Genomic DNA, 25,734 nt, shown 5'->3' with positions numbered 1-25,734 from the left:
GGTGAAAGACAACATTTCCATGTTGGAGTTCTCCTTTATTAAAGCCAAATAAACTTGAAATAAAGTCTCTCCTCTTGGGTGCAGGGTGTCATCGTGCCTCAGTGGGTCCCAGCTGAGGATGCCAGATTCAGGACAGACTGCTGAGAAATAGGGCAGACTCACTGCTTCACTGGTGGTTATTCTATCATTAGCTTATACCAAGCCTGTAACAAAAGTGAGCTTCTGTATCACCACACTGGTTAACAAGAAGTCAAAAATGCAGTCCCCTTAGGCATTCCAGCCCTTGGCTCACCACCCAGACACTAGACTTTATGATCAGTGGTTACTAAAAACCAATTTAATCAAATATAGGGTCCTTCTAATCCCAAGAGATCAGCCACTTAGCCAGGTCTATATATAACTCAGATCTTACTCAATAATCATACTGATTAGTAACTAACAACTAAAGGTTTAATAAGAAAAGAAAAGAAGAAGAGAGTTGTAGGTGGTCAATAGATCATATACATACAAGCGATTGCAAAGTCCATATATCAGGTTTGTAGCAATGATGAATAGACTGCTAGCTTGCAAAAGTCTTGCTGTAATTACCCAAACAGATTGGGGTCATCAGTCCTTGTTTAAAGCTTCCTTGTTAGAAATCCAGTCCAGAGAAATGAAGCAGGAAATGAAGACAAAATGGAGATGTCTCAGGTGCCTTTTTATATCCTCTGCCATGTGCATGGAATTTTACTGTCCCAAGATGGAGTCCAGGACCACATGAACATATCATATGCCATTACATGCTTTGATGACTCACAGAGACATGCACTGCCCATATTCTTTCTGAGGCATCCACAGGAAAGGTTTACTAGATAAGAAGAATTTCTTGGATGGCCCATTGTGAGTTGAGTGTCCTTAATGGGCCATCAAAACAAAGCTGTCTGGCCCTAATGTAAATTCTATCTAGCAGCTGTTACCCAGGAATACAACACCTGTAACATACAAATACATAGCCAATATTCATAACTTCAGATACAAAGATGACACATGCATATAAATAGCAAATTACAACTTTTCCATTGACACCTTACATGACATACTTTGTGTAGGAGAGTAAAGAGTTAAAAACTGAACAAATGGTCAGACCTAAGCTACAGGGAATGGGGTCATGGCACGGGCAAACCTTGTTTCTGTTAATTGGCGTGAATTCTAGTTAAAGTCTGTTATCTCTCTTCTTTTCCTCCCTTTCTGGCCATCTGAGTCGGGGATGAGACTAATAAAATCACTATTACACTCCTGTGCAAGGCCTTGGTGGAAAGAAAGCATTATCTTCCTTCCCCACTAGCATACCTTTACTTCAAAGAATGTTAGTGTAAAATTAATAGGTTTTAAGGTGATGTGCCTGCCCTCTGTATGGTAATCCTGTGAATAACAAACAGGAGCGGGTATACTTGTATTCATCATGTAGTTGTTAATGTTTATTTTATAGGTGTCAATGTAACCAAATAAGGGCCTATGGGGAGTTGCTGGAAATGTATATATTTACATACTGTTATGGATAAAAGAATTGTAAAGTAACCCCCTCGTTGCTCACTCACAGCGTTGAACGAGCAGGCAATAAAGGGTTCCATCTCTCCAATCCGCCCCAGGGACAACCTGTTTGGTTATTTCTAACACTTTGTACAAGATTTGTTGCAATTGTATAACAGTGGTAATATCAATTATATAAATGGTCATACAGAATCAGACAGGGGTTGCACATCCCTCCTCTTTGGGGCCTGTGGTTTTCAGTCCTGGCTTTTCTGGCCTATAGTCTCCCCCTTTGGGTTCAGGGAGTTGCACAGAGCTCCTGTTGGGGTCTGTGGTTTTCTGAGAGCTCCTTTCTCTTACTAGTGCTTCTCCTTCTGTAAGCACCTCCCTGCAATTGAGCTCTGAGGCCTTTTATCAGGACGCCTAGATAGGTTTGTTTCCTTTAAATCAACTCATCATGGGTAGGCAGGGTCCAGACTCTCCTTAAATGGGTCAGTAACCCCAGTGATAGTGCCCACATTTCTATCAGTTTTACAGTTATTTGCTGGTAGAGCAACATATATAACATAACTCCCAGTTGTTTTGGAGATTCAGAAAACTAGTATTCAGTTTCACAGAATGTTTTATTATTCAGCTGGTTACTGGGAAAGTGTTCAATACTTTGGTCTGTATATCTTTATAATATAAATATCATATCTAAGACTACGAACAATGCACAAATGTATCAAGACATAAAGTCACATATATTATGCAGTACACAGCAGGCAGCTATAACCATTGGGATTTTTTTTTTATCAAGACATACATTACAATATATCACAGTAATTGTGATGTTTTGGGGCCTGGTCCAAAGCTCGTTGATTTTAATGGTAGTCTTTCTTTTAACTTGAAGGGTCAGATTAAAGCAGGGGTTGCCAAAGTGTGATATGCGTACCCCTGGAGGTACACGAGACATCCCTGAGGGTCTACAGGAGCAATTGTGTAATGGTGGATTCTATTTATTAATTATTTTATTTATTGAGTGTTCATAATAGGCTACTCAGATGAAGCTTCAAAACTCTGTGGGAATTTATTATATAAAATATGGTGGTTAATGTACTTTAAGATGTACTGATGATAACACAGGTACAAAGAGAGGCTGATGTACAGAGCCCTCACCTCCAATCACGATACAGGGTGAGTTCAGTTGCCCAGCAACTGTCCAGTCTAACTGAGCTCAGAACTTAGAAGGGGGGGATGCTTCAACTATATACATTGCACTATCTGTAGGTAACAGTGAAATATGGACAGATGGCTAAAGACAGGTACTGTTAAGAAGAATAGACAAAGTATCAGTGATGAGAAGGGTAGGAGTACATGGGCAGCTGGTAGATCTGGAAGGGTTTACTTGGGCAGCTAGTAGATCTGGAAGGTTGTAAAAGAAAAGTTTGGGAACCTCTGGATTAAAGAATTATCAGATAATTCAAGCAATATAACAATACCAAAAATCTTTCATTATTCTTTTAGTGAAATTTTATTCTTCTTGATGTTTTTGAACAGCAATACACCTAGTATAAACAGGAAGACCTGGAAAAAGAAGAAAGAATGGGTTAAAAATTAAAGCAAGTCATAATTGTTTTTGCTCATTCGTATCTAAAATTAATCAGTTGCAATTTAGAGGCTAGATCCTGCTCCCACCAATGCCAGGGCAGGCAGAATGACAGAAAAGACAGACCAGTGGTTTGAATGCTAACCTAGAACTTGAGAGACCTGCGTTCAGCTCCTTGTAGGCTTCCTGTGTGAAGGTCATTTGATCTTTCCATGCCTCAATTCCCCATCTGCAAAATGGGAATAATAACTCTTCCCTATTTCACAGGAGTGTTGTGAGGATAAAGACATACATGAGTGTGAGGCTCCATGCGAATGGGGGATATATAACTACCTAAAACAGAATGTAAATTTTGCCATAAACTTCATTTGCCCCCTAAAACACACTAATGAAAGAGAGGGTGTACAACTTGGAACACCAAACCCCAAAAGTAAAATAAAAAAAAAATCTGACAGACAAAAGAGTCAAGCAGGATATACTTGCAAATTAAAAAAAGGTGTTCATAGATCAATTCCTTAAGAAACTGTATGTCAGGAGAGATGGATAAATCAGTTGAGTCAGAATATGAATTAATCTGTACCACAGTCCAGTACCTAATATAAATAAACCGCAAACCATTTTTTATTGCTAATTTGGCCCACACTGATATTGGGGAATTCCACTGATCTACCATTATATGATAGTGGAATAATAATAAAAGTGTATGGAGTTACAGAGTTTGATTCTGCTCTCAATCTCAGTATAAAACCGAGGTAACTTAGTTTCTGACTCAGTGATTTGCTGTCTGAGCCAACTTCTTTTGTGCTCAGACAACTTCCATTGGTGGTGTGGGACTTTGTTGTAATCAGAGACAAGCTTTTGTTTTGTTTTTGCAGAGTTTATATCTTATTTTAGAATATATTTTTCTCATAAATGTGAGAATGAATTTTCTTTTTCAAGTGATTTTGTGCTGTTTGATTTAGTGCACATTTCTCAATTATTAATTATTATTACTATGGAAACACCTCAGAGCCCCAGTAATGGACCAAGACCCCAGTATAAACACAAAATAACTAGATGGTCCTTGCACCAAAGAGCTTACAAGCTCAATAAGTGACTTTTGAAATAATTGAAATAATTTGAAAGAATTGACTTTTCAATTGCAGGTGAAAGAAATATGTTGGATAAACAAATTATACAAAGGCATCTAACTTTGGGCACCAATCTCAGTGAAGAAGTCTTCACAGCTTTGGGAATACTGTTTCTAAGACTATGTCTCCACTGCCTGACAGTTCAGACTTTGGAATTGTGAATAGCAGTTTGCACCAAAGTGCTTTGCTGTAACTCCCCCGTGTGGACACAGAGAGCATGAACTAAAAGGCTCCTAGTTGTCATTAATGTAATCCTGTTTGAAGAGGACTATACTAAAACACAAACCGGGGACCTTTTAGTTTGGGTCCACAGCATCCTCATAGGGGAGCTACAGTGCACACTACTATTCACACCCCTGTAGTCCGAACTGTGGGGCAGTGTAAATAAGCCATTAATTAACAAAGTCACCAGTAAATAGAGCTTTATCCTGCTCCCATTGAAGTTAATGGAAACTTCCTATGTGATTATGGGGCAGGGTCATGCCCATAGAACACTAAACTTATTTTTGTGGGTCCCACTAGTTTGTCAATATTTTCTTACTTAAAAAAGTTCGGGTACTCTTACCTCTACCATTAACAATGCAATATTAATTGCGATTAAGACCGAAGTGTTGTTTTCAAACCACATTTTAATATACTCTTCACATCCCTAGGCAAAAGCAAATGAATAGATATTAACTTCAAAATTATTTTTGACTCCTGGATTCAGACTGCATGTTTATAACATGTCCCTGTTCAAATTTTATGCAACTTCCTACCATGGATTTATGATTTCTGACACTTACTCATTACAAGGCAGCTACAAATTAGTGTGTATTGCTGAGAGTTTGGCCCAAAACATTTAAAAGTGTTCTTTTTTAAATGTATAAGCAGATTTTTTAAAGTAAATAATTGAATCAGGTATCTTTGCAACCAAAAGTACTGGGACTAGTGGCTGCTCTAAAGGGGAATTTGCTTTTGTAGAAGCATTTTGATGGATCCTCTTTCAAGCATCCAGTCACTGTAAAATTGGATGCTTAAAAGAGTATTTTCAGCTGCAAGTTTACTGTGCTTCTCCCACATTATTCATCTCAGGATGGACTTATATGTCTTCTGGATCATTGTGTTTGTTATACCAGTCACTTTAACAATTAATAAACTGTTACATAGGTAACAAGCTGAAAAGTAAAGAAGGATCATTATTACTGCAGGAAAAGGGTACTGTGCAGATCTCACACTAATATTAACTTTCATCCTCCATGTCTTTTCTCCTTTCCACTTCCCTGGTTTTGAATAACAGTATGTGTACATATTCAGAAAATTATATCTTGGAACAGTGTAAAGAACAAAATTTATATAAATTAGGACTGGTCAAAGATTTTCTGTTGAAACTATTTTCCAACAGCAAATTTGATTTTTTTGATTAAATGAAAAGTTTCATGAAAAGTTTGTTTTTCTTGAAATTTTCTTGCAGGTTTTTTGTGATAAAACATAAAACCCAAAACTGGATTTCTGTTGTTTTTGACTGAAAGTTTTCCGTTTCTGGCAATTTACAGATTTAAAAAAATAGTTTCAGTTGCCAAAACAATAAATAAATAAAATATCTGGTTTTGAGAATTTGCTTTTTTGACAAAAAGTCTGAATTTTCCATGGGGGAAAAATGCCATCCAGTTCTAAAAACATATATATGAAAAATATTTCTCTATATCCCAATAAGTGACCTGTTATCAGAGTTCATTCATTGCAACAATAGGGGACAATACCAACTTGATCTGAAAAGAGTGAAATATTGGCTGCCAATTCCCTTTCAGGTAAAATTCAAATTGCAGATTAGTATCTACAAAGCCCTTAATGACCTGAGTCCCATTTACTGCTGAAAATCTCTTTCTTTTCATCCCATCCCATCCCATCCCATAACATCTGACTGACATAGGGTGCGTTCAGATGTTTGTCTCAAGGATGTTGCTCAAGGGTGAAGGATTATGGTATTCTCTTTGGGTCCTTAGCCTCTTGAATTTGTTCCCAGTGGAAGGTTATCTGAGACCAACTCTGGGTGCTTTTAGAAAGTATGGTAAGATGTATCTCTTTGCTCCAGCTTGCTAATAACAGCAGGAGACACAATCTGATGGCCCTAGACAAGCTTGTCCCTCTCTTTTATAATTAGCTAGTTCTGAGCTGTGAGGATTCTTAGATAATAAGCTTCCTATTTTTGTGCAGGAGTTTTTCTTTAATCCTGTAAAGTGTGTGCAGATGCTTTAGTGAAAGACAACTCCTAAATAGGTGAATACACTATTGGCATGATACCAATAACAATAATGATAACAGTTATTTGTTGCCATTACTTTTACATTACATTCTTCACCCCTTTCCTGTATCATAGCTGTACTTGCACTTAGCACAAAATGGTGGATGGCAACAACTTTAGGGCTGCACAAGCTACGGGTAAATGTTATCTGATGGACTGACTGTCTGACTATATGACACTCCCAACTTCTGTTATCTTGAGATCTCTTCCTGGAGCTAGAGTTTTCTGTGTGGCAGACTCCTAAAAAGTAACAATAACAGCGTTCTGCCTAAGAATGTCTTTGCTTTAACTATGATGATTATTACTACTGTTTCAATTTTTGCAAAGGCACTTAAGCTTTAATCAAGATTCAGAAAGATTTTTGAAAAGTTAATTTAGTTATGAAAGCTAGCTACTGTGTTCACTCAGATAAAATAAAATAAAATTGGTATTCCTTACCTTAATGTACACTGCATTCTCTGAGGCATCACAAAACCATTCCTTCATATTAGACTTTGTACATGAGCATGGGACCTCATTTGCGTGTTCTTTATTTTCATTCTTTTTCCAGTCTGTAGAATTGTGTCTTCCACAGCATTCAAACTAGAAAAAAGGTTCTGTCACTTTTAATGCCAAAACAAATAAAGAATGACACACTGTGCCCATAAGGTAGACAGAATTATAATACAAGAGTAATTAGTAATAGTGTCAGTGATGTAGTTTATTCCTTACAAATATGGTTCATGTTTTCTCACCATTCTCGGAATTCAATTTCTTTTCCAAAGTAGCCATTGCATATATTTGCAATATGCAGTGGTACCCACGAAATATTCATTTTATAAATATATTTTAGGAGAGGAATATGTTCTTAAAATATATATTTGAAAGGAATGTATATTTGTCACACAAGGGTCATGACAGAACTAATAAAAATGTAATCTGGAAAAGTTATTATAATGTTTTTATCCAGGAAAATGCCAAACATTTTGGCCATCACACTTAGCCTTCATCAAGGTTTAAATATGAGCTAAGAAGGAATTCACTTTATACATTGTTGTTTATGCAGTCAAGCATTAGCTGCACCAAGCTGACAACATGCCAGGCCACAGTTAAATACCACCAGAAAGAAAAAAGAAAAAGCTGTAAAAATAGAAAAGGAAATGGAGTCCATTTCCATAATTAGGGCCAGATTTTCTAAGGAGTTCAGGTCTGATTTAGACACCTCGATAAGAGCAAGATTTTTCAAAGCACTCACCACTCAGCAGTTCTTATGGTGACACTTGTGGTAAGATTTTTAAGAGCTCAGCTCCCAACATGCTGAGCTCTTTTGTAAACCCGGCACTTATGTTAATGCCTAAATGAGAGTTGAGCTCTTTTGAAAATCCAGCCCTCAGGTGCTCACTTTATGGTGAGCACTTGGCAAAAAGCAAATACTACCACAAAATCACATGAGTCAGCTCCAGGCTTCCTTCCCCAAAACCTGTTTTAATGTCAGTGGTAGAGCTGTTTGCAAAGCTGAGTTTCTGTCAGACATAGGAAATTCTAATATCTCTACATTTGTTCTCATCTTAAAACAGAATAAAAAGTCAAAATATCAAAAAAATGTGGGTGAACAAATAGTTCTGAAAATTTTCAATTTGGAAATGGCTATCCAAATGGGTTGGTTTTTTTTTATATATTTGTGGTGCTTCAAAATATTGTTCCAAAATGTTTCAGATTGAAATGTCAATTCAAAATGAAATATTTTGTTTAAAATGTTCCTGTTGAAAAGTCAAAATTGACATTTTTTTGCCCAAAAAACAAACAAAAACATATATTGGCGGGAAAACTTTTCAAGCAAAAAGCTGTTTAATCTTAGATTGTGGTTCTGGTTTTCTAGCAATTGTTGACGACATCATACAAGATCTGGAAGCACAGCACAGAATTCTGTCTTAGGTTATGATCATGTCACACCACCAGCTGTTGCTGAAATCAGGACTTGGCAACTCAGAGAAGGAAGAATGGATTTTCAAAGAATGTTTTGTTGTATATGCAATGCAAATGCATTTGTAATTTTAAGGGTAAACATACTGCTGTGAATTATTTGGGATCATAAATCATTGTTTATCATTTGTAAAGAACTTTGTAGTTCACCTTTTAAGCAATTTATCTCATGGAAAATGATGTTGCTGTTAAGGTCTTCTTCTAACAAAGAAAACTGTTCATGTTCATGCTCGCCATGTAAGAAAGATGTTTATGAATACCCTGAAATATCTGTGATAAAATGTTGATATGCAGGGCTTTAAGTTGCAGCCTGCAGTCTGGGCTGGTGAAGAAAAATATAACAGCAGCAGGTGTCTTCACGTGCACCTGGAGACTCTGGTGATGAGTATAGTATAAATGCATTGGAGAGAGGCATTGTCCCTGAGGAAGCCACATGACAATTGCCATGTGATTGCTGCACAGTGCGACCCCAGAGACACCCTTTTAGAAGCAGAGTGTTCAATCCTCTCCATGCTGGGCCACCTCCATTAGTCATTGTGCAGGGGTTTCAGGCCAGGGCCATTCCCTGCCCACATCTTTTGTGGAATCTAGCATTGGCCAAGGCACTAGAGAATTCTTGCCCTTATGCTCAAGGGCCTAATTAGGCCAGTGGCCTACGATGACCGGAATTGTGCCTGTCCTAGCACAGGTTTGCAAAGCAGGGGTGGGGAGGAACCGTTTTGCAAATTGGTACAGAGCTAGCCCAATCAACTACATAAACACCCAAATTTTCAGTTAAACAGTAGGGAATATACTTACATCTGACACCAGCTGCCATGATAAATAAGCCTGTAGCTAAACAATAGTTTTTCAGTGAGTGCTTTCTGACATATACTTTTCATGTGATAAAAGGTAATAGAACATTTTCAGAGTGTCGATTTTTCAATTTGCTGCTCACCGTGTGCTGAACGGCATTCAAAATATCCCACTCGTGTTCTCTTCCAATCAGATTTTTGTTCCCATAGTTAGAAATGACTGCATCAATTCTGTTATTCCATGTAATCTGGACCTGTTAATATAATAAATAATGGTTGATAAACTGCCCAAAATATTATACTATTAATGTGACAGTGGTGCCCAGAAGCCCCAACTGAGATTAGGGCCCCATTATGCTAGGCACTGTACAAGCACGTAGTAAGAAACAGTCCTTACCCTGAAGAGCTTCTAGTCAAAATAGACAGCATAGGCTAAAGGATGGGAGGGGAGAAAGAAGCACAGAATATTGAAATGACTTGTCAGGGATCACACAGCAGGACTGAGGCAGAGCCAGGATAGTCCTGATATCCAGACTCCTACTACAGTACCCTATCTACTCGACCATGCTTCCTCTCCTGTGTATGTCTCCTTAGAGTTTCTGATGAAAGAACATAAATGTCAGCACCATTGTTGTATACTCTGGTTTTCATGAAAAGGCTCAGGAACCTGAAACCTGGAAACTTCTGTTGTGGAAGGAGGCCCTCAAAGTTTCCACTTCTTGGAAAGGGGATACTGCAGTCTGTGTTTTTCTTTTACTGACAGCCTGCCTTCCCCAAGGGCCACCTGTGAGCAGTGTTGCTCTGGCTTCTCTCCCATATGTGAGAACAGCTGTAGCCAGGAGAGCAACAGAAAAGAGGAAAGCAAAAATGGCAAGATGAACAAAGTGACCCAGTGTAACAGCAGCCTCTAGGGCAGTGGAGTGACAGATCACAGGGAAAAGTGTGGTTACACAGAGGGCATGGATAACATTAGATGACATGTTCTAGGTCATTGAAACATTTCATTACAATGCAAGCAAATGACAAGTTGCTCTCTCTCACCCCACCCCAATTAGTCTATTCATTCTGCAGACATGATTGGATTGTGAATGATGGCATGTCAGTCTAATTTATTACAATGCCATGGTAGCAGCATTATAGTTAAGGCTGAGATACAATTGTGTTTGGTTTACTGCTATCTTTAAAATAACATATACAAACACCTGGTTCTAGAATATATCATATCTGTTCAAATTTTTCAATAAAGAAAATTATTCAAGGACAGGCAGAACACAGTTAGCATTAATTACTGGCTAAGAGGCAAAGTCTGGTGCCATGGAGAGACCCAGAGGCAGCAGAACAGAGCTGGTTTTGGAGAACCTGCACAAAAGCCGGCAAACCTTGTGCATTCTGAGCCTGGCTTCATGGGGATTCCTTTTGCATTCCCATGTAACAGAGTTGAGGGAGTATGGCCAGCAGAGGGAGGAGTCAGGACTGCTGTATGGAACCACCAATTATTGCCCTCCATGAAGCAGCAGTGCTGGAGTGAGATGTGTAAACTACTAAAACAGTGGAGTATCAGGCCAACAGCTTTGCACAATCTCTAGCTGTATTGCTGCGGCTTCCTATTGTTAAAAAAAATGAAGGTATGAAGGCCCAGATTCACAAAAGGACTTAAGCGTTACAACACAACCTTGAAAATCACATATAGGTTCCCTCTACTATGCATGGGAAGAAATAAGCACCTGAGAAAGGGATCCACAAAAGCCAGCACACCACACAGGGGCCTGCTGGAGTTAGCCAATGGCAGATGCTGAGGAGAGGGGTGTAACCTAAACCCTATCCCTTGCAGAGTTAGGCACCTAGATCGTGGCTACAGGGAGGTGCCTGTCTCTGCTTGTGATCCCCAGCTAGTAAGCATCTCATGGAGTCAGGCTCCTAAGCCATTTTTGCAAGAATAGCAGCAGCGCACACCTAACTCCACACAAGATGGCTGGGAGTAAGACAGATCACCTCTTTTATAACCTTTAATCCAGGGATTAGGGAATTTACACAGCATGGGTGCCACAGGGGGAAGAAAGGGGTTTCCCACCTTTTGTGTGCATGCTCTAACCACTAGTTTATGGGAATGTGCTGATGTGGGGCACTCTCTGTCTCTTATGTTGAAGGCTTTCTACCTTGTATTAAATAATATGCATTGGGCCAGGGAGTGAGTGCGGATGACTCGATAGCCTAGTAGGTAGGGTACACACCTTAAGGGTAGGCAATCTATGTTCAAATCCCATTTGATTTGAATGGATGTCTTCCACATTCCAGGTAAGTACCGTAGCCACTGGGCTAATGGTCACATCCCAGATAAGTACTGTGGTCACAAGAGAGTTGTGAATTTTCCTCCCAAGCTGTTTTGTGTTGATTTAGGCATGCACCGCTTAGGAGTCTGACTCCAAAAGAGGGTTCCCAGCTGAAGACTGCAACTTACAATAGGTGCCTCTCTGCAGCCTACATTTAGGCACCTATCACTCTGAGAGGGACAAGGCTTAGGATGACACCCATCCCTTCAGCATCTGGTATTGGGTAACTTAGGAGGCACCTATCATGCTCATATTTGTGGATCCCATTCTCAGGCACTCATCTATCCCAGTGTGTTTTATAGGAGCCTCTGTACCTAACTCAGCATTTGTGCATTCCAGTGATTTTCAAGGGGCCTAAAAGTTAGGTGTTGCTGCAACATTTGTTGTATTATCTAAATCCTTTGTGAATCCAGGCTCCAGGGAGTTTAGGTGCCTACAGCTTTAGACTACAGCTGAGCAGGGGTTTTGTGGATTGCAGTGGTGCCTAAATATGGGACTTGGATGCCTAACTCCCTTTGTGGATCTGGGCCGGAGTCATCATATAGAATTTTGCATTCACAGACATGCTGGCTATTCTTGAATTTAAAATAGAACTGAAGTTGTCAAATGGTGTAATTAATTAGTATATTTCACATGTCATGATAACAATTACTGTTGCTATATATTGCAAGATAGATACAATTGTTATGTAGTGGTTAATTATATCATTCATGTTAATAAAAGCACATTGCAAAAAAACTAATTACTTAATTCTTTTATTAAACATTCTTAAAAAATGCATTAATTCCCCATTAATAGGAATTAGATATTTATAGAAGATCTAGCCGTGGCAGTACTAATACAGTGTACATTACCTATACCTCTTATAATTCATAAGAGAAAATAACTTCTGTCATGTGAGCTTTAGGGACCATCCTATCTAACATGTTGTTCCATATTTTCATCCTCCCACCCACCTGCCCATAATCTTGCAGAACACAGAAACATGTGTTCTATATAGTCTTTAATTCAGCCTATATATTCCATTTAAAGTGGGGTAATACAAGATGAGCTATATAGCTCTACATTCATTGTTTGCACAGCCTTTGCTTGGACAGTGGAGTACAGTACTTTTTACAGGGCAGGCAGCTCCTTTAAGGGAGTGGGAGTTGTGCTACTCAGCACTGTTCAGTTAGCCCCACCCCACTTCACCTGTGCTGGGTTTCAGAGGAAAGCAACACAGCCATGGGGAACTGGCTGGAGAGGAGAGAAGAATATAAATCAGATAGTGGCTAAGGAATGGTTGCTCAGGAATGAGCAGGAAGCAACTCAAAGGAGCCCAGGAGGGGTGAGATGGAAATGAAGCTGGGAAGGGCAAGAGTTGGACCCCTAAGGTGGGCAGGAGAGTGCCTGAAATTAAGGGAGATCAGACAGATCCCTTGGGAAGGAAGGGACTGTGGCAAAGACTTTGGGTTTGGACTCGGATTCCCCAGAAGAGGTGGACTCCTGTTAATGACTTAGCTGAAGGGCAAAGTCACTGCAGCAAGTCAGTGCTATGGGGAGAGTAGTCTGAAAATCATGGGGGGAAATAGGTGGAAGTGCTACATCCCCTGGTCTTGCTGCAGGGGGGTTCTCTGGAATGGTGAGTCATGTAACAATACCTGTGGTTTTCTAAGGGCCAAATACTGACCCAGCTGGCCTCTAATGTGATAAGTTGAATCTTATGGGGAAAGGCCCTGGGCAGCAGCCAGAGGCATGCCAGAGATCTCCACCCTTCTGTCTCTTCCTTCCCACTTCTGTATGTGGCAGTGGAGTCATGGGGGAGTTAAGGGAATGTAGTACCCCCACCCCAAGATATTGCAGAGGCATTATCCAAGCTAGCTGACAGCTGGAAAGACAAGAAAATAAGCCTCCTCCCAGCCCAGCACCAGAGATGGCTGATAAAGGGAGATATCAGCAGGAAGTGGGCCCCTCAGGCCCATACTACACCCCTCTCCCCAGTGAAAGGTAGTGGGGTGGGGGGAAAACTGACACCTTCCCACCGACACAAACAAGCTGTTATTGAGCACCTGTATCATTTCCTTTATCACATAATCACAATTTCTGTATCCCTTTCTAGCTCCCCTTCTTCACGTGGGCAGATCTATTGGAGCTTCTGCTGACAATAATCTCATGGGCTCCTGCACAGGTGAAAGTTCCATGGAAAATCAGTGGAAGAGGAAGTGGGGAATTAATTTGCATGAGACCCTTCCAAGTCTCCCTGGATTCCAACTGCCGAGTGGCTCTGTCCCCGAATGTGTCAGCATGAGCATACTTGGGCATAGTAAGTCCACTGCAGAGTTCCCAGCTGGGGATATAACATCTCTGCACCCCACAGGGATTGGCCCTTAACAATTTTATCAATAATTTTAAACTAATAACAGGCCTGTATAATTAAGTTTGCATACCTCTTCTTTTCTTGTATATATTAGGACTGGCATTGCAGCTTGGGCACCATACAGCAGGACTATGAGTCCCAGATACTAATATATCAAATAAAAATAAATATATAAATAAAAATTATTGCACAACAAAACACTGCATAAAAAGCTGCTTCATAACCTGAAATCTGATCAACCCTGCTTATTATTTAGAGATATTCCAATAAAAAACAAGGAAATATGAACCTGTAAAAGCAATCAGAGAGCATAACGTAGCTATTGATGCTGCTGCCATTCAGGATTAGATATTAAGTAAAACACAACTTGCTGACACTAAATTTTGACAGGAAGCTACAACTTTTATTGAAACAACAAGTGGAAGTTACTGATAGGTAGCATCTCCTGGCAGAGATGTTAAGCATAGGGATAATAATTACATAGACGATACAGTATATAGTGCATACATCTTGAAAGCATTGGGAAACACTTTTGGTGAAATCCAGGCTCCTTTAAAGTAAATAAGTATTTATTGATATAATCATAACAGCTAATAGCTTCAGTTATGAACCAGGTTTCCACTGTGCCAGGCACTGTACAAACTTAGAATAAAAAGATATAAGAACAGCCCATGCTGGGTCAGACCAATGACCCATCTAGCCCAGTATCTTGTCTTCTAACAATGGCCAATACCAGGTGTTTCAGAAGGAATGAACAGGAGTGATCCATCCCCTGTTGTCCACTCCCAGCTTGTGGCAATCAGAAGCTAGGAAGACCCACACATGGGGGTTACATCCCTGATCATCTTAGCTAATAGCCACTGATGGACCTATCCTCCATGAACTTAACTCTTTTTTGAACCCCACTATAATTTTGGCCTTCACAACATCTCCTGGTAATGAGTTCCACAAGTGCACTGTGGGAAGAAGTACTTCCTTTTGTTTATTTTAAACCTGCTGCCTATTCATTTCATTGCGTGACTCCTGGTTCTTCTGTTATGTGAATGAGTAAATAAAAGTTCTTTATTCACTTTCTCCACACCATTCACAATTTTATAGACCTCTATCATATCCCCTCTTTGTTATCTCTTATCCAAGCTGAAAAATCCCAGTGTTTCTCATATGGAAGCTGTTCCATAGCCTTAATAATTTTTGTTGCCCTTCTCTGTACCTTTTCCAATTCTAATATATCTTTTTTGAGATGGAATGACCAGAACTGCATGCAATATTCAAGGTGTGGGCATACCATGGATTTATATAGTGGCATTTTGATATTTTTGGTCTTATTATCTATCTCTTTCCTAATGGTTCCTAACATTCTGTTAGCTTTTTTGACTACCGCTGCACATTGAGCAGATGTTTTCATAGAACAATGACTGCAAGATATCTTTCTTGAGTGTTGACAACTAATTTAGACCCCATCATTTTGTGTTTAAAGTTGGGATTATGTTTTCCAGTGTGCATTACTTTGTGTTTGTCAACAATGAATTTCATCTGCCATTTAGTTGCCAAGTCACCCAGTTTTGTGAGATCCCTTTGCAAAAGTCGCGTTGAATCTTCCCTAACAACAACAAAAAAAAAAAAAAAGAGGCAAAAAGGTTAAAACACTAACCCCAGGTCACTCTATGGCATTGGTTAAAGAGCCAACATTAGAACTCAGGAGTTCCTCACTCTGACTGATGTGCCTCATTGACATTTGTGGTACTTTACAGACAAAAAGGATATCTCTGCCTCAAGGTTCTTACAGTCTATTATCCCTTTTTGTGTAATATATAATTTAAAGAAATGGGGCAAGGAAGGAATATGGGAGGATGAAAATAACAAAAATGAAGATCATGAGAATTTAAAATTATAGCCCAATCCTTGCTGAAGTTGTGTGTCTTGCTATTTATTTCAATTGGAGCAACTGAGTCCTTAAAGAATAGATGTCAAATATGAGTACCACTTACAACCATAATAGCCAAAATAACTGCTAGCTATTCTTTATTTAATCATTCTTAGTGTTTCCATAATATAGCTGTATTATAGCCATTTGCGTCGTCAAAGTATAAGCTATCTTTAGTGAAACACTCTTCACACTTAGTGTGATATAAATATAATGGAGTAAATCCTGGTTCCACTGTAATAAATGAGAGTTTTCCTGTTGACTCAGTGGGTCCAGGATTTCATCCAGTGTGTCATTTTATCAGCAGAGCTTTCCAGCAATGGATATGAAAAATACAAAATTGGGATATGACTTTACAGATCTTGGGCACACAAACCTCTCACTGATTTCACTGGGAAGTGATGCATAAGTAATAGCTCCAGAATCAGACCCAAAGACAAGATTTCATGAAATATTCTAGTTTGGTGGGGCTTCACTGTGATGCTTGCTTCACATATACTTAGCTTGCTATTTGTGCTGTGTGATCCCCTAAGTTACACGGTTTTGTTGCTGCTTCCTGATTGGACGAGTTCCAACACGTGAAGAGCTTTCAAGATGGCCACATGAACACTTTCAGTGGCAACACTGTTGCTGATAATCATTGGCTTGAGTACCTGAAACACTGATATCTGACATTTTTTCTCCTTGCAAACATTCTTGTGAACAAAACCACTGTTCCATAAATGTTAATGGAAAATTAATAAAAGGGGTCACAAATACTGATGCCAATTTGCAATTTAATTCAAAGGAATGCTTGTGAATACTTTTGTGCACTATTTCCCAACACTTGTTTGTATGGATTGGATACAATCTGAACATCACATGCACATTAGGGACTATTCAGGCTTCCCTTCTGAGCTATTGGGAAACCTCAATTCCAGAATTATCTTGAAAATGTATGTTGAAAGTATGCAAGTCAATGTACATTATGTCGTCGTTATATGGCTGTATATTGTCCTGTGAAAACCCAGCAAAGAAATGGTTAAAAAGTGAAAACTTTGTTTTCTGTTTAATTAACATACTGAGACAAAAACAAAATTCCCCCTATTTTATCCTAATCTGAAATAGTTGATATCAAAATGAATTTGTCCAAGATTATATTAATATGTAATTCACCATGACAGTCTATTAATGGCTATAAGCTATGTTTTTGTAACCTGCCTAAAGCCAACAGAAAACTGATGGAAAATAGAGAAAATGCCATTTCAGTCTGAACTTGACCAAATCCACATCACTGCTGCTAAAAACTTCAAAAATGTTGAGAATGAAATATAAATAATCAGAATGTAAATCCACCTTTGAAATGGAGAAATATGTGTTTGCATTATATTATCACAGCATCCAGAGCTTCTTATTGGGAGCAAGAGCTTTATAAATAAAATATCATATATGTAAGCAGGTCTGAAGGGACTCTCCCCTGCCAAACTGGCTGGCGGGGGAAGGGAACAACCATCCTGGCCAGACTGTATTTGCATGACCACATCCACCTGCTTATGTGCTCAGCATGATGGGACTGCTTTACCCAAATGATTCCTTTGGCTGGTGCTGGGTTACAAATCACTTTAGTGTTAAATGCAGAGGTAATGAAATGTTGTTTCCCTTATTGTATGAGTAAAGGGCAGCAGAACTGTGCTTAGCCTGGTCTGATGGAAGGGTTGGTGTCATCTGAACAGAACTGAGCAAGGGGCTCAGATACCAGAGCCTTCTGAAGGTGGATAGGGACAGGTATTTCTGTATAGAAGAGCCTGAGGCATGGTTTAATGTCCCCCTCCCCCTGTTCAAAGATAGAGTGAATTAAGATTCCTGTAGGAAGTTTTTGTTTTGTCAAGTGTTTGCTAGAACTGAAATAATCTATTGTGGGACAGTGCTCCTACCCAGCTTCAGCAGTGAGGTTCACCTATTAAGAGCTGAGAATCAGAGAGCTGGGTGGAACCTCAAGAGACTGACCTTCAGCGGTCATAATGGAGAAGCAGGTGGTAGCAGAATATTACTGTGTGCAGCAGATCAGCTGTTGGAGTGGCCGGCAGGGCGGGCGACTGTCAGAGTGGACCATGGAGCAATGAGGAGTGGCGAGCGGTGCAGCGGTGACAGCTGGCAGGGCAAGCAAGGTGCCTTCTTCTCCCTCCCAGCCATAGTGAGAAGTTAATTTGTTCAGATGCACCCCTGAATTCTGGGTCATAACTGACCAACGACAACTACTGTGAGTGGTGTGTGGGGGAGAAAGATAAGAGAGGCAAAGGACACTGCCCAACATACTCTGGAGTGGGGGTTTTGCTCAGGCTTTTATGTTTATGAATCCTGCTTCCCTGTTTTCCCAAATTAGTGCTAAATTACTTCTCTCCTTTTATTAAATGGTTTTCTCTCTACACTCAGACTCTGTGCTTGCGAGAGGGGAAGTATCGCTTTTTCGAGGTACCCGGGGGTGGTGTATAATTTCCCAGGTGTTGTATTGTTGAAAGGAACCCCTAGATGTTGAACCGGCCCTTGTTGCTGCCAACTCAAACTGGCAGAAGGGTTACATTATATTTAAATAAAAACAAAAAACAAAAGAAAACCCCTAAAGTCAAAGTTAGATTGTAAGCCATCAGGGTCCATCTTTTCGCTGTGTGTGTGTGCAGTGCTTAGCACAGTGAGTTCCCAATCCCTGACTGGGCCTTGATTACATTGTAATACTAATTAATAAAAAAACAAAACCAGCACCTTGAATGTTCAAGGCCTTTGAGTTAAAGAGATTAATTTTCAAATCTTCAGCAATGAGACTGCCCCTGTAGTTTCAGATCTAAAAGAGGAAGGGGCCTATTTTTTTATTCCAATTTGGATACAGCTGAAATCTTATGAAAACAGTTGTTGATATTTCAGCCCAAGTTGGTTGGAATCTCATGAGAATAGATGATGATGTAATTTTTTTTTAGTTTTGGACTAACAGATTTTGAGAACAGCTCTCCAGATTTTGGTGCTATCAAATTTGAACTGGAACCTTAGCCTTGATTCAGCTTGAACCTGAACCTACAACCACAACCTAAAGTTAGTCCAGACCAAAACACTACTGGCAGTGATCACGTGGGATGTTAGTGCATGAAAAGCTAGTACACTGTAGATACACACACTGGATGGCTATGCACTAATTCACCATGTAGACAAGCCCTGAGTCACAATTTGGTCTCTGCTTGCCCCTTGCTCCAGGAGTGAAGCAAGCTGCTCCAACCCTTTTCTTGACACAGCTTACTTCCACCTTCTCACCATCTTGGTTGCAATGGCCAGCACATCAAGGAGGTCAGTGTCAAACTTCTGCCTTTTTCCTACCCACTCTCCTCTGAATAGCGTGGGAGGGGAAGCAGCAGTGCTAGGGAAGTTGCTGTGTTCTGCAATGTAAGTCCCTTAATTCCCCATACTCCTTGGTATATGACTGGTTCACAATCCTTTAATCAAATCCAACCACAATCTTAGCAGGGCATTTACTTTTGGGGGTTCAGACAGGCCATAATATATGCACAGGGGTCTGCTGTGTAGTCCTCTCTAGGGTCTCTCTACTGTTTCACTGCACTACCTGCTTCCTTTCTCTAAAGCAGTGTTTCTCAATTGGTGTTCTGCGGAACCCCAGGGTTCCGCGGGAACACTGTTAGGGTTCCGCGAGCAGCTGTTCTCCGTGCCGCCGATCAGCTGTTCTCCTCTCCCTGCCGCCGATCAGCTGTTCTCCCCACCGCCGAAAAAGGGAAGATATCCCGGATTTTTCGGCTGAGGGTATCGTCGACATTTTTTTTGGCCCCTTATGTAAAAATACTGTTAAGAGTTTGGGGGGTTCCGCAATTATTTATCGAGTTCAAAAGGGTTCCGTGGCCAAATTTAATTGAGAAACACTGCTCTAAAGTGAAGCTACAGAAGAAGCAAAGGCTCCTTCTTAGATTCTATCATCATTACAACATCCATAAGTGACTATCATCTGAAATAAGCACTACTGTTTCTATGCAAAGCTGTTTTAAAAATCCAGTCCATTCACAGAGTATAAAACTAAAAGGGACCATTGTGATCATTTAGTCTGATCTCTTGTATAACTCAGGCCATAGGACTTAAGGTCTTTACAGTTCACAAAGCAAATGCACTTTGCAGTGTTACAAGTGCAGTTTTAGTAATTTTGTATCTGAGGCCAATTTTTCCCCCCCTCCAGTTGTTTTTTACTGTCTATTAGACCAGCTGATTTAGTATTTCTTAGGTCTACTTCTAAAGTTGTGAATGTCAGCCTGTCAAGGAATGCCCTTAAGCAAGAAAGCTTGGCAGATGGTACACGCTATTAGTGAGTCAATAATGCTTTTCTGATTCAAAGGGTGCCAGCATTCTTAGAACAGTGGTTCTCAACCTGTGGCCCATGGACCCTGGGGGTCTGCAGACTATGTTTAAGGGGTCCACGAAAGTTTGTCATTACCATAGAACAGTGGTTTTCAACCTACGTCTAAGATTTCCAAAGGTGTCCGCACTTCCATTAAAATTTTTTTAGGGGTTCACAAATGAAAAAAGGTTGAAAACCACTGCCTTAGAGGAACAGAACTTTGACCACACTGAAAGGAAGAGACTATTCAAGTAGCTGAGGGATGTGGAAGGGACCACTCCCAGATTGGAATTCTTGTTATACCTGGGAGGATACTTGTATCCTCAGCAAGGTACAACGGATGGTGTGGTGATGGTGTTTAATTCTCCACTGCCCTGCTCCTTGCACCATTGTCTTTACAACTTCCAAATCTGAATTCTCCATTCACACTAGTAACATCAGTTTACATTCACTTTTCACAGGTGTGAATGACAACATCTGGTCCAAGTGGAGAATCAGGCCCAACTAATTAGCTGTAGTTGGAATTACCCATTTCCTGGATGCATGTTGTATGGGATAGTGAACATTTCAGTTATTCCTTCTCTTCCTATCCTTGCTAGTATTCACTCCCAGAAAGGCAATAAAGTGAGCACTGCTATCAGTGCTGAGCGTGTCACTGCTAATGTAAGTCAAACTGTAAGCTTGCCCTTCAGAATCTGCTATGCAGAACACAACTGCTTCATCTCATCCATCCGTAGGAAGCACTGCACTAAGGAGAGTTGGCTCCAAAGAGCACCACAGCTTGCTGGGCAGGCAGACTATTGCCAGCAGGAGCAGTGATTTAGAGTGAAATCTGTGATTGCCCTGTTGAGGTTTTGTCTAAGGACCAGGGGCATTTTTTCTTGAACACTTGCAGTAGCAAAGGGAATACAACATGCAATAGCATTGCCAATTTACAGCTGAAGACAGCATCAAATAGTAAATTAAAGATGACCAAATAATCCAGTAAAATAACCTGAACTGGTAGCAAAACTGGCAACCCAATTTACTATCATTGCAAGGTGAATCTATAGTGTTAAAGGGATGGCAAGATATACAGCATGCTGTAATTCCACAAGGTGTTGCTGTAACTGGGTCTTTGCAGAAAGCAACCTTTATAGTCTGAAACTATAAAGGAGTTTTACAAATTGCTTCAGGGACTAGAGGCAATTTTTTTCACCCAGAAAAGAGCTTACTGATAATAAGCTAATGTTGCAAATGTACCTAATGGATAAAATTTACAATGTTCCAACATTTTAAAACCCATACGCTTAATGCTCACGAGTATTGAGATTTGATAAAAGCAATTTGCTGCATCTTATTCTCATTGTGTAATGTCTTCTGTTATGCCATACAGTTCCTCACATCATGATGATCCGTCATCTTATATTCACTTTCCTTATCTATTTCTGCAGAATTTCACACTTGACACAGACGGTTGGTAGAAAAGTAAATAATAATATCGGGACACTGTTCCTGTAGTACATTCATTGACTGTGATTTGCATGCTAACATCTCAAATCTGGAATCATTTGACGAAACTGTACTTACCAGAATTAGTAAACATCTGATTTCTTTAGAGCTACCTATGAATCCCAAGAATGAAATAAAGACAATGATGGATCCAACGCCAAGCATCATATAAGAAATAGATGCTATCAAGTGGTTCTCACCTGTGAAAGCTGAAACAAAATGAATTCATAAAATTCATGATTTTTTTTCTTGGGAACTTCCACTTACAAAACCTCTGCCATTAAAACTTCTTCATTTTTAAAAATTCATTCTACCAATCTTTTTAAAGCCATTCTTGAACAGACGGAATTAGTGAAGTCACCAAATGAAGTTATTATCTCCACTGCTAGATTTGGCTAAAGAGATAGAGATTTGCTTTCCCCTTGATATTACACTAATTCCCATTATGGTTCAGAGGAAGTATACACTCATGTAGAAAGTAGATCCATTTGTGGGAGTTCAGTCTGAAACCATAGTACAAGGCATTCTGGAACACCCAGAGTAGTCCAGCAGTATATCAGATGTAAACAGGGATCTATTTAGTAGAGTTGTGTGAACTGTTCATGATGAAACCAGAGAACATTCACCTGCTTTACAGGTTTTATGTGCACCCAAAATTCATGCCAGATACCCTTTGGGTACAGGTCCAGTCCTCCTTAATTGGAGGACCAGGCTTCCGTTTATCTTTTACCATCTTTGTGTAGATGAGAAGATGGTTTTGATTCCATCCCCACATCCGCCCACTACATCTCCAGTGTCTTGTATCAGAGTTACTCTACTGGCTAGTAGTTCCTTGGTAATTGTGGTTCCTTGGCACACAGACAGATCTTAAAGATGTGGCTGCTTCCTGGTGGGAAGGATCCCTTTCTCAAGAAGTAATTCTGAGAGGGAGTTCAGGGGTGTGTGTATGTGCTTCCTGCCTGTGGGAAGAAGATAAAATAGTTGGTGCCAGCAATGCCAGCAGCAGGATGGGGGCTTTTTATACCCTTTGGCAGGAATAAAGAGATGTGTTTTTGTTCTTTAACTGAGCTTGTTCTCATGTCATTATTTTGGGGATTCTGCCTAGCTGTGCCAACCCACTGAGGGGTAGACCACAAGATCACATAATGCTTTTCAGGGGCAGTTTGCTTTCCTTTTCCCCATCTTAGATCTCTGGGGATAACCATTTAGACCACTCCCTGCCCCAAAAACTGACATGGAGGGAGCCATCTAAGATTAACTCTTTTTGTCCCTTCTTCCAAGTCTACAAGAAAGATTTTTGGAGTGATTCTTTGGCCTTCAAAGCACCTCAGTGTTGATGTCTGGGACAATGTAGTTGGCTCCTCCCCCATTCAGTCTTTGTGGAGGTGGCTTCTCCCCTCCCAGTCTACATAGGAAATAGCTTATAGACCCTTGAAGATTTTTCCTATAATTACAGGTGGGACAGGGGCTCAGGCCTGATCTTAGGGTGACCTAATTTTATAGGGACAGTGCTGATATTCAGGGCTTTGTCTTATATAGGTGCTTATTACCCCCCACCCACTCTCCCAATTTATCACATTTGCTATTTGGTCATCCTACCTGATCTATACCTAAATTTTAGGTTGATTTAGCTACATTGCTCAGGGATGTGAAAAATTCACACCCCTGACAGATGTAGTTAATCTGACCTAAACTCCGGTATAGACACTGCTAGGTCAACAGAAGAATACCTCTTCCGTTGCTGTTCTAAGTATCTATGCTACAGCTTTCTTTTTCCCACTTTGATAACTCATTTGTCCAATGAGAGACAACATAAATTACAGCAAAGTTAATACACTGCATTTTAATCCAATACTGCCACCTTGTGAAGAAATCCTGTAATTATTTCTGTTAGCTTGTGTATCTTTTGCTAGTCATGGAACACATAAAAAATATCTATTTATACTCACATAAAACAGTGAATAAATTGTTTCTGTCAATAAAAAGCCAAATGCCGAACATCATAAGCATAAGACCTAAAACCTGAAAATAATAGGAATTTTTAATTTAAACAGTTGCTGAATAATATTTATCAAGTAATTTAACTTCTTAAAAAATAAAGCAAGATTCTTACCAAGAAAATTCCATTTAAGATGTTTAGAAAGTATGTTAGGATTGATATTTTATTTCTTGATTTCATTCTTTCTTTTTCTGAGTTTTTAATGGCTTCTGCAAATATAATAATTATTCATTCAACATAAATCATTTGTTCAATATAATCAATGAGATAAGTAACCCCTTAAATTTATGTCTGAATATAGTTCTATAAGTGTAAATATTTACTACTGCTACTTTGAATTACAAAGGGACAACATCAGCAGAGGTGCCAAGATGGCTGAGAAGTCATGGCTGCCTTATAGCTGTGGTTGGTCAGTCTCAAATGTTTTCTTTTTCTGTTTTTTCTTCCTCCATCTGCAAAGATTTTTTGGAGCAGGAGGAATGAAGGTATGTGTCAAAGATGTCAGTAATGATACTGCCTGCTATACACTTAGGACCTCTAGAGTCAGAAGCCTAAATCCCTTTACACAGCACCACTGCTGAAGCTCCCGCTTGGCTGTTGCTAAACCTGTAGGCATCTAAACTCACTCAGTGCCTAATGTTCCACTCTAAAAGTTCTCTACATGCCTAGGTTTTAGACCCAGGGGCATGTGCACTGCTTCCCCACTCTAGGTGTCTGGAGTAGGGTGACCACCCTTTCAAAATGCAAAAAGGAGACACATGCAGGAGCCCTGCCCCTCTGTGGCCCCACCCCGTGCTTCTCCTCTTCTCCCTGAGGCCCCACCCCTGGCCTGGCTGAAAGCTGTTACCAGTCCATGGTAAGAGCCATCCAGGAAGCCTGAGCTGCTGTGGGGAGACCCAGACCCTCCACCTGCCCTGGGCAGAGTGCCAGGGTGCCCAAAAGCAGTCCCTGGCCCATATCTCCTTCCTTCAAGGTGCAATGCCCAGGACAGGTGGAGGATCTGGAACTCCAGGGCTCCCCACAGTGGCTTGGGCTTTCTGGGCAGCTCTTACTATTGCCTGGCTCTGGCATTGGCCTGATCAGGGACTGGGCCTCGGGGAGAAGAGAAGGAACAGGGGTTGGGGGCCTTGTGGTAAGAGAAGGCTAAGAATCACCTCAGCGCCTTCCGCCGGGAAGAGGCTGGTGTCGCCCTTAAGCCTTGGGCAGACGTGGAGCAGCACCACAGGGAGTCTCAGACAAATGCTGTCCTGGAGTCATTCAGCCCAGGATTGAGCCTTGAAATGTACATTTCAGGACTGTCCCACACAATCAGGGACAGACGGTCACCCTAATCTGGAGGTCTATTTCCCATCTAAGCCACATAGTAAATCACGAACCACGGAAAGATAGGCAAGTTAATGAGGGGCCCAATCTCTCACCTTCCAGATGAATGCTCTAACCATTGGGCTGCAAGGTATGAGGTGGGCAACTCCTCCTTCTATTGCTGTTTCATGTGGAGCGAAGTGGTGCTTAACTCATGCCCACAAGAAGTGGCTTAGGTGCCTAAGCCATTCCACTCCAGGCAGTGAACTCCCATTTGTGAATCACCGGGACTTAGGCAGCTATCTCTATGAGAGAGGTGGGACTTAGCATACATCCATCTCGTCAGCTGCTCCCTGCCCAGGTGACCAGATGTTCCAATGTTATCGAGACCATCCTGATATTAGGGACTTTGTCTTATATACAAAACTATACCCTCCGGGAAAAAAAGTGTCCCAATGTTTCATACTTGATATCTGGTCACCATATCTCCCCCTAACACACTGGCTTTTGTGGCTCACATTCTTAGATGCCTATCTCTCCCCATGCATGGTATAGGGAGCCTAAGTGCCTAATTCGGCCTTGTGGATTGCAGGGTTGTTCCTGTGATTTTCTAGACGCCTAAAATTAGGTACTGTGAAACTCAGCACCGCAATGCTTAAAATCCTTCATGAACTTTACCCTATAAGACTTGTCCCTAATGGA

The 25,734-nt window shown here is 40.4% G+C and overlaps 1 protein-coding gene, 2 long non-coding RNA genes and 1 other non-coding gene across 5 annotated transcripts in view; 3 read left to right on the top strand and 1 right to left on the bottom strand.

The window, feature by feature from the left end:
- Positions 1-9,027, top strand: part of LOC137160897 (uncharacterized) — an 89,733-nt gene extending 80,706 nt beyond the window's left edge. Inside the window, exon 3 of the long non-coding RNA XR_010921996.1 lies at positions 8,370-9,027. This is a non-coding gene — a long non-coding RNA (uncharacterized lncRNA). The remainder of the gene's footprint in view (positions 1-8,369) is intronic.
- Positions 2,731-25,187, bottom strand: TSPAN19 (tetraspanin 19). The gene is made up of 9 exons (XM_067559867.1): positions 25,149-25,187; positions 23,845-23,939; positions 23,681-23,753; positions 21,810-21,940; positions 14,024-14,098; positions 9,411-9,521; positions 6,950-7,093; positions 4,793-4,876; positions 2,731-3,075 (listed from the first exon to the last, which is right to left on the bottom strand). The coding sequence occupies exons 2-9, from the start codon at positions 23,908-23,910 to the stop codon at positions 3,004-3,006; spliced, it is 756 nt and encodes a 251-aa protein (XP_067415968.1). The 5' UTR covers positions 23,911-23,939; positions 25,149-25,187; the 3' UTR covers positions 2,731-3,003.
- Positions 5,649-5,708, top strand: LOC137160937 (U7 small nuclear RNA). Its single transcript, XR_010922005.1, has one exon. It is a non-coding gene; the product is annotated as a U7 small nuclear RNA (small nuclear RNA).
- Positions 12,784-14,338, top strand: LOC137160896 (uncharacterized). 2 transcript variants are annotated; one of them, XR_010921995.1, is made up of 3 exons: positions 12,784-12,970; positions 13,696-13,899; positions 14,048-14,338. It is a non-coding gene; the product is annotated as an uncharacterized lncRNA (long non-coding RNA). The 2 variants fall into 2 exon arrangements; XR_010921994.1 differs by lacking the exon at positions 14,048-14,338 and having other exon boundaries at positions 13,696-13,982.
- Positions 25,188-25,734: the final 547 nt, after the last annotated feature.

This window comes from Emydura macquarii, unplaced genomic scaffold (assembly GCF_026122565.2).
Source record: "Emydura macquarii macquarii isolate MOO-44397 ecotype Brisbane River unplaced genomic scaffold, CSIRO-AGI_Emac_v2 contig_2205, whole genome shotgun sequence".
Classification (NCBI taxonomy): Eukaryota; Metazoa; Chordata; order Testudines; family Chelidae; genus Emydura; species Emydura macquarii.
Note: the sequence above shows the minus strand (reverse complement) of the source record. Positions and strands in the feature narration are given on the sequence as shown.

Bases quoted from the DNA above. Each gene is read 5' to 3' on its own strand.
- TSPAN19 (XM_067559867.1), bottom strand. From the start codon at position 23,910: ATGAAATCAAGAAATAAAATATCAATCCTAACATACTTTCTAAACATC. The intron at 7,094-9,410 runs GTGAGCAGCAAA...CCTTTTTTCTAG, and splicing joins TGAATGCCGTTCAGCACACG to TTTGAATGCTGTGGAAGACA. The intron at 4,877-6,949 runs GTAAGGAATACC...GCTTTTGCCTAG, and splicing joins AGAATGCAGTGTACATTAAG to GGATGTGAAGAGTATATTAA.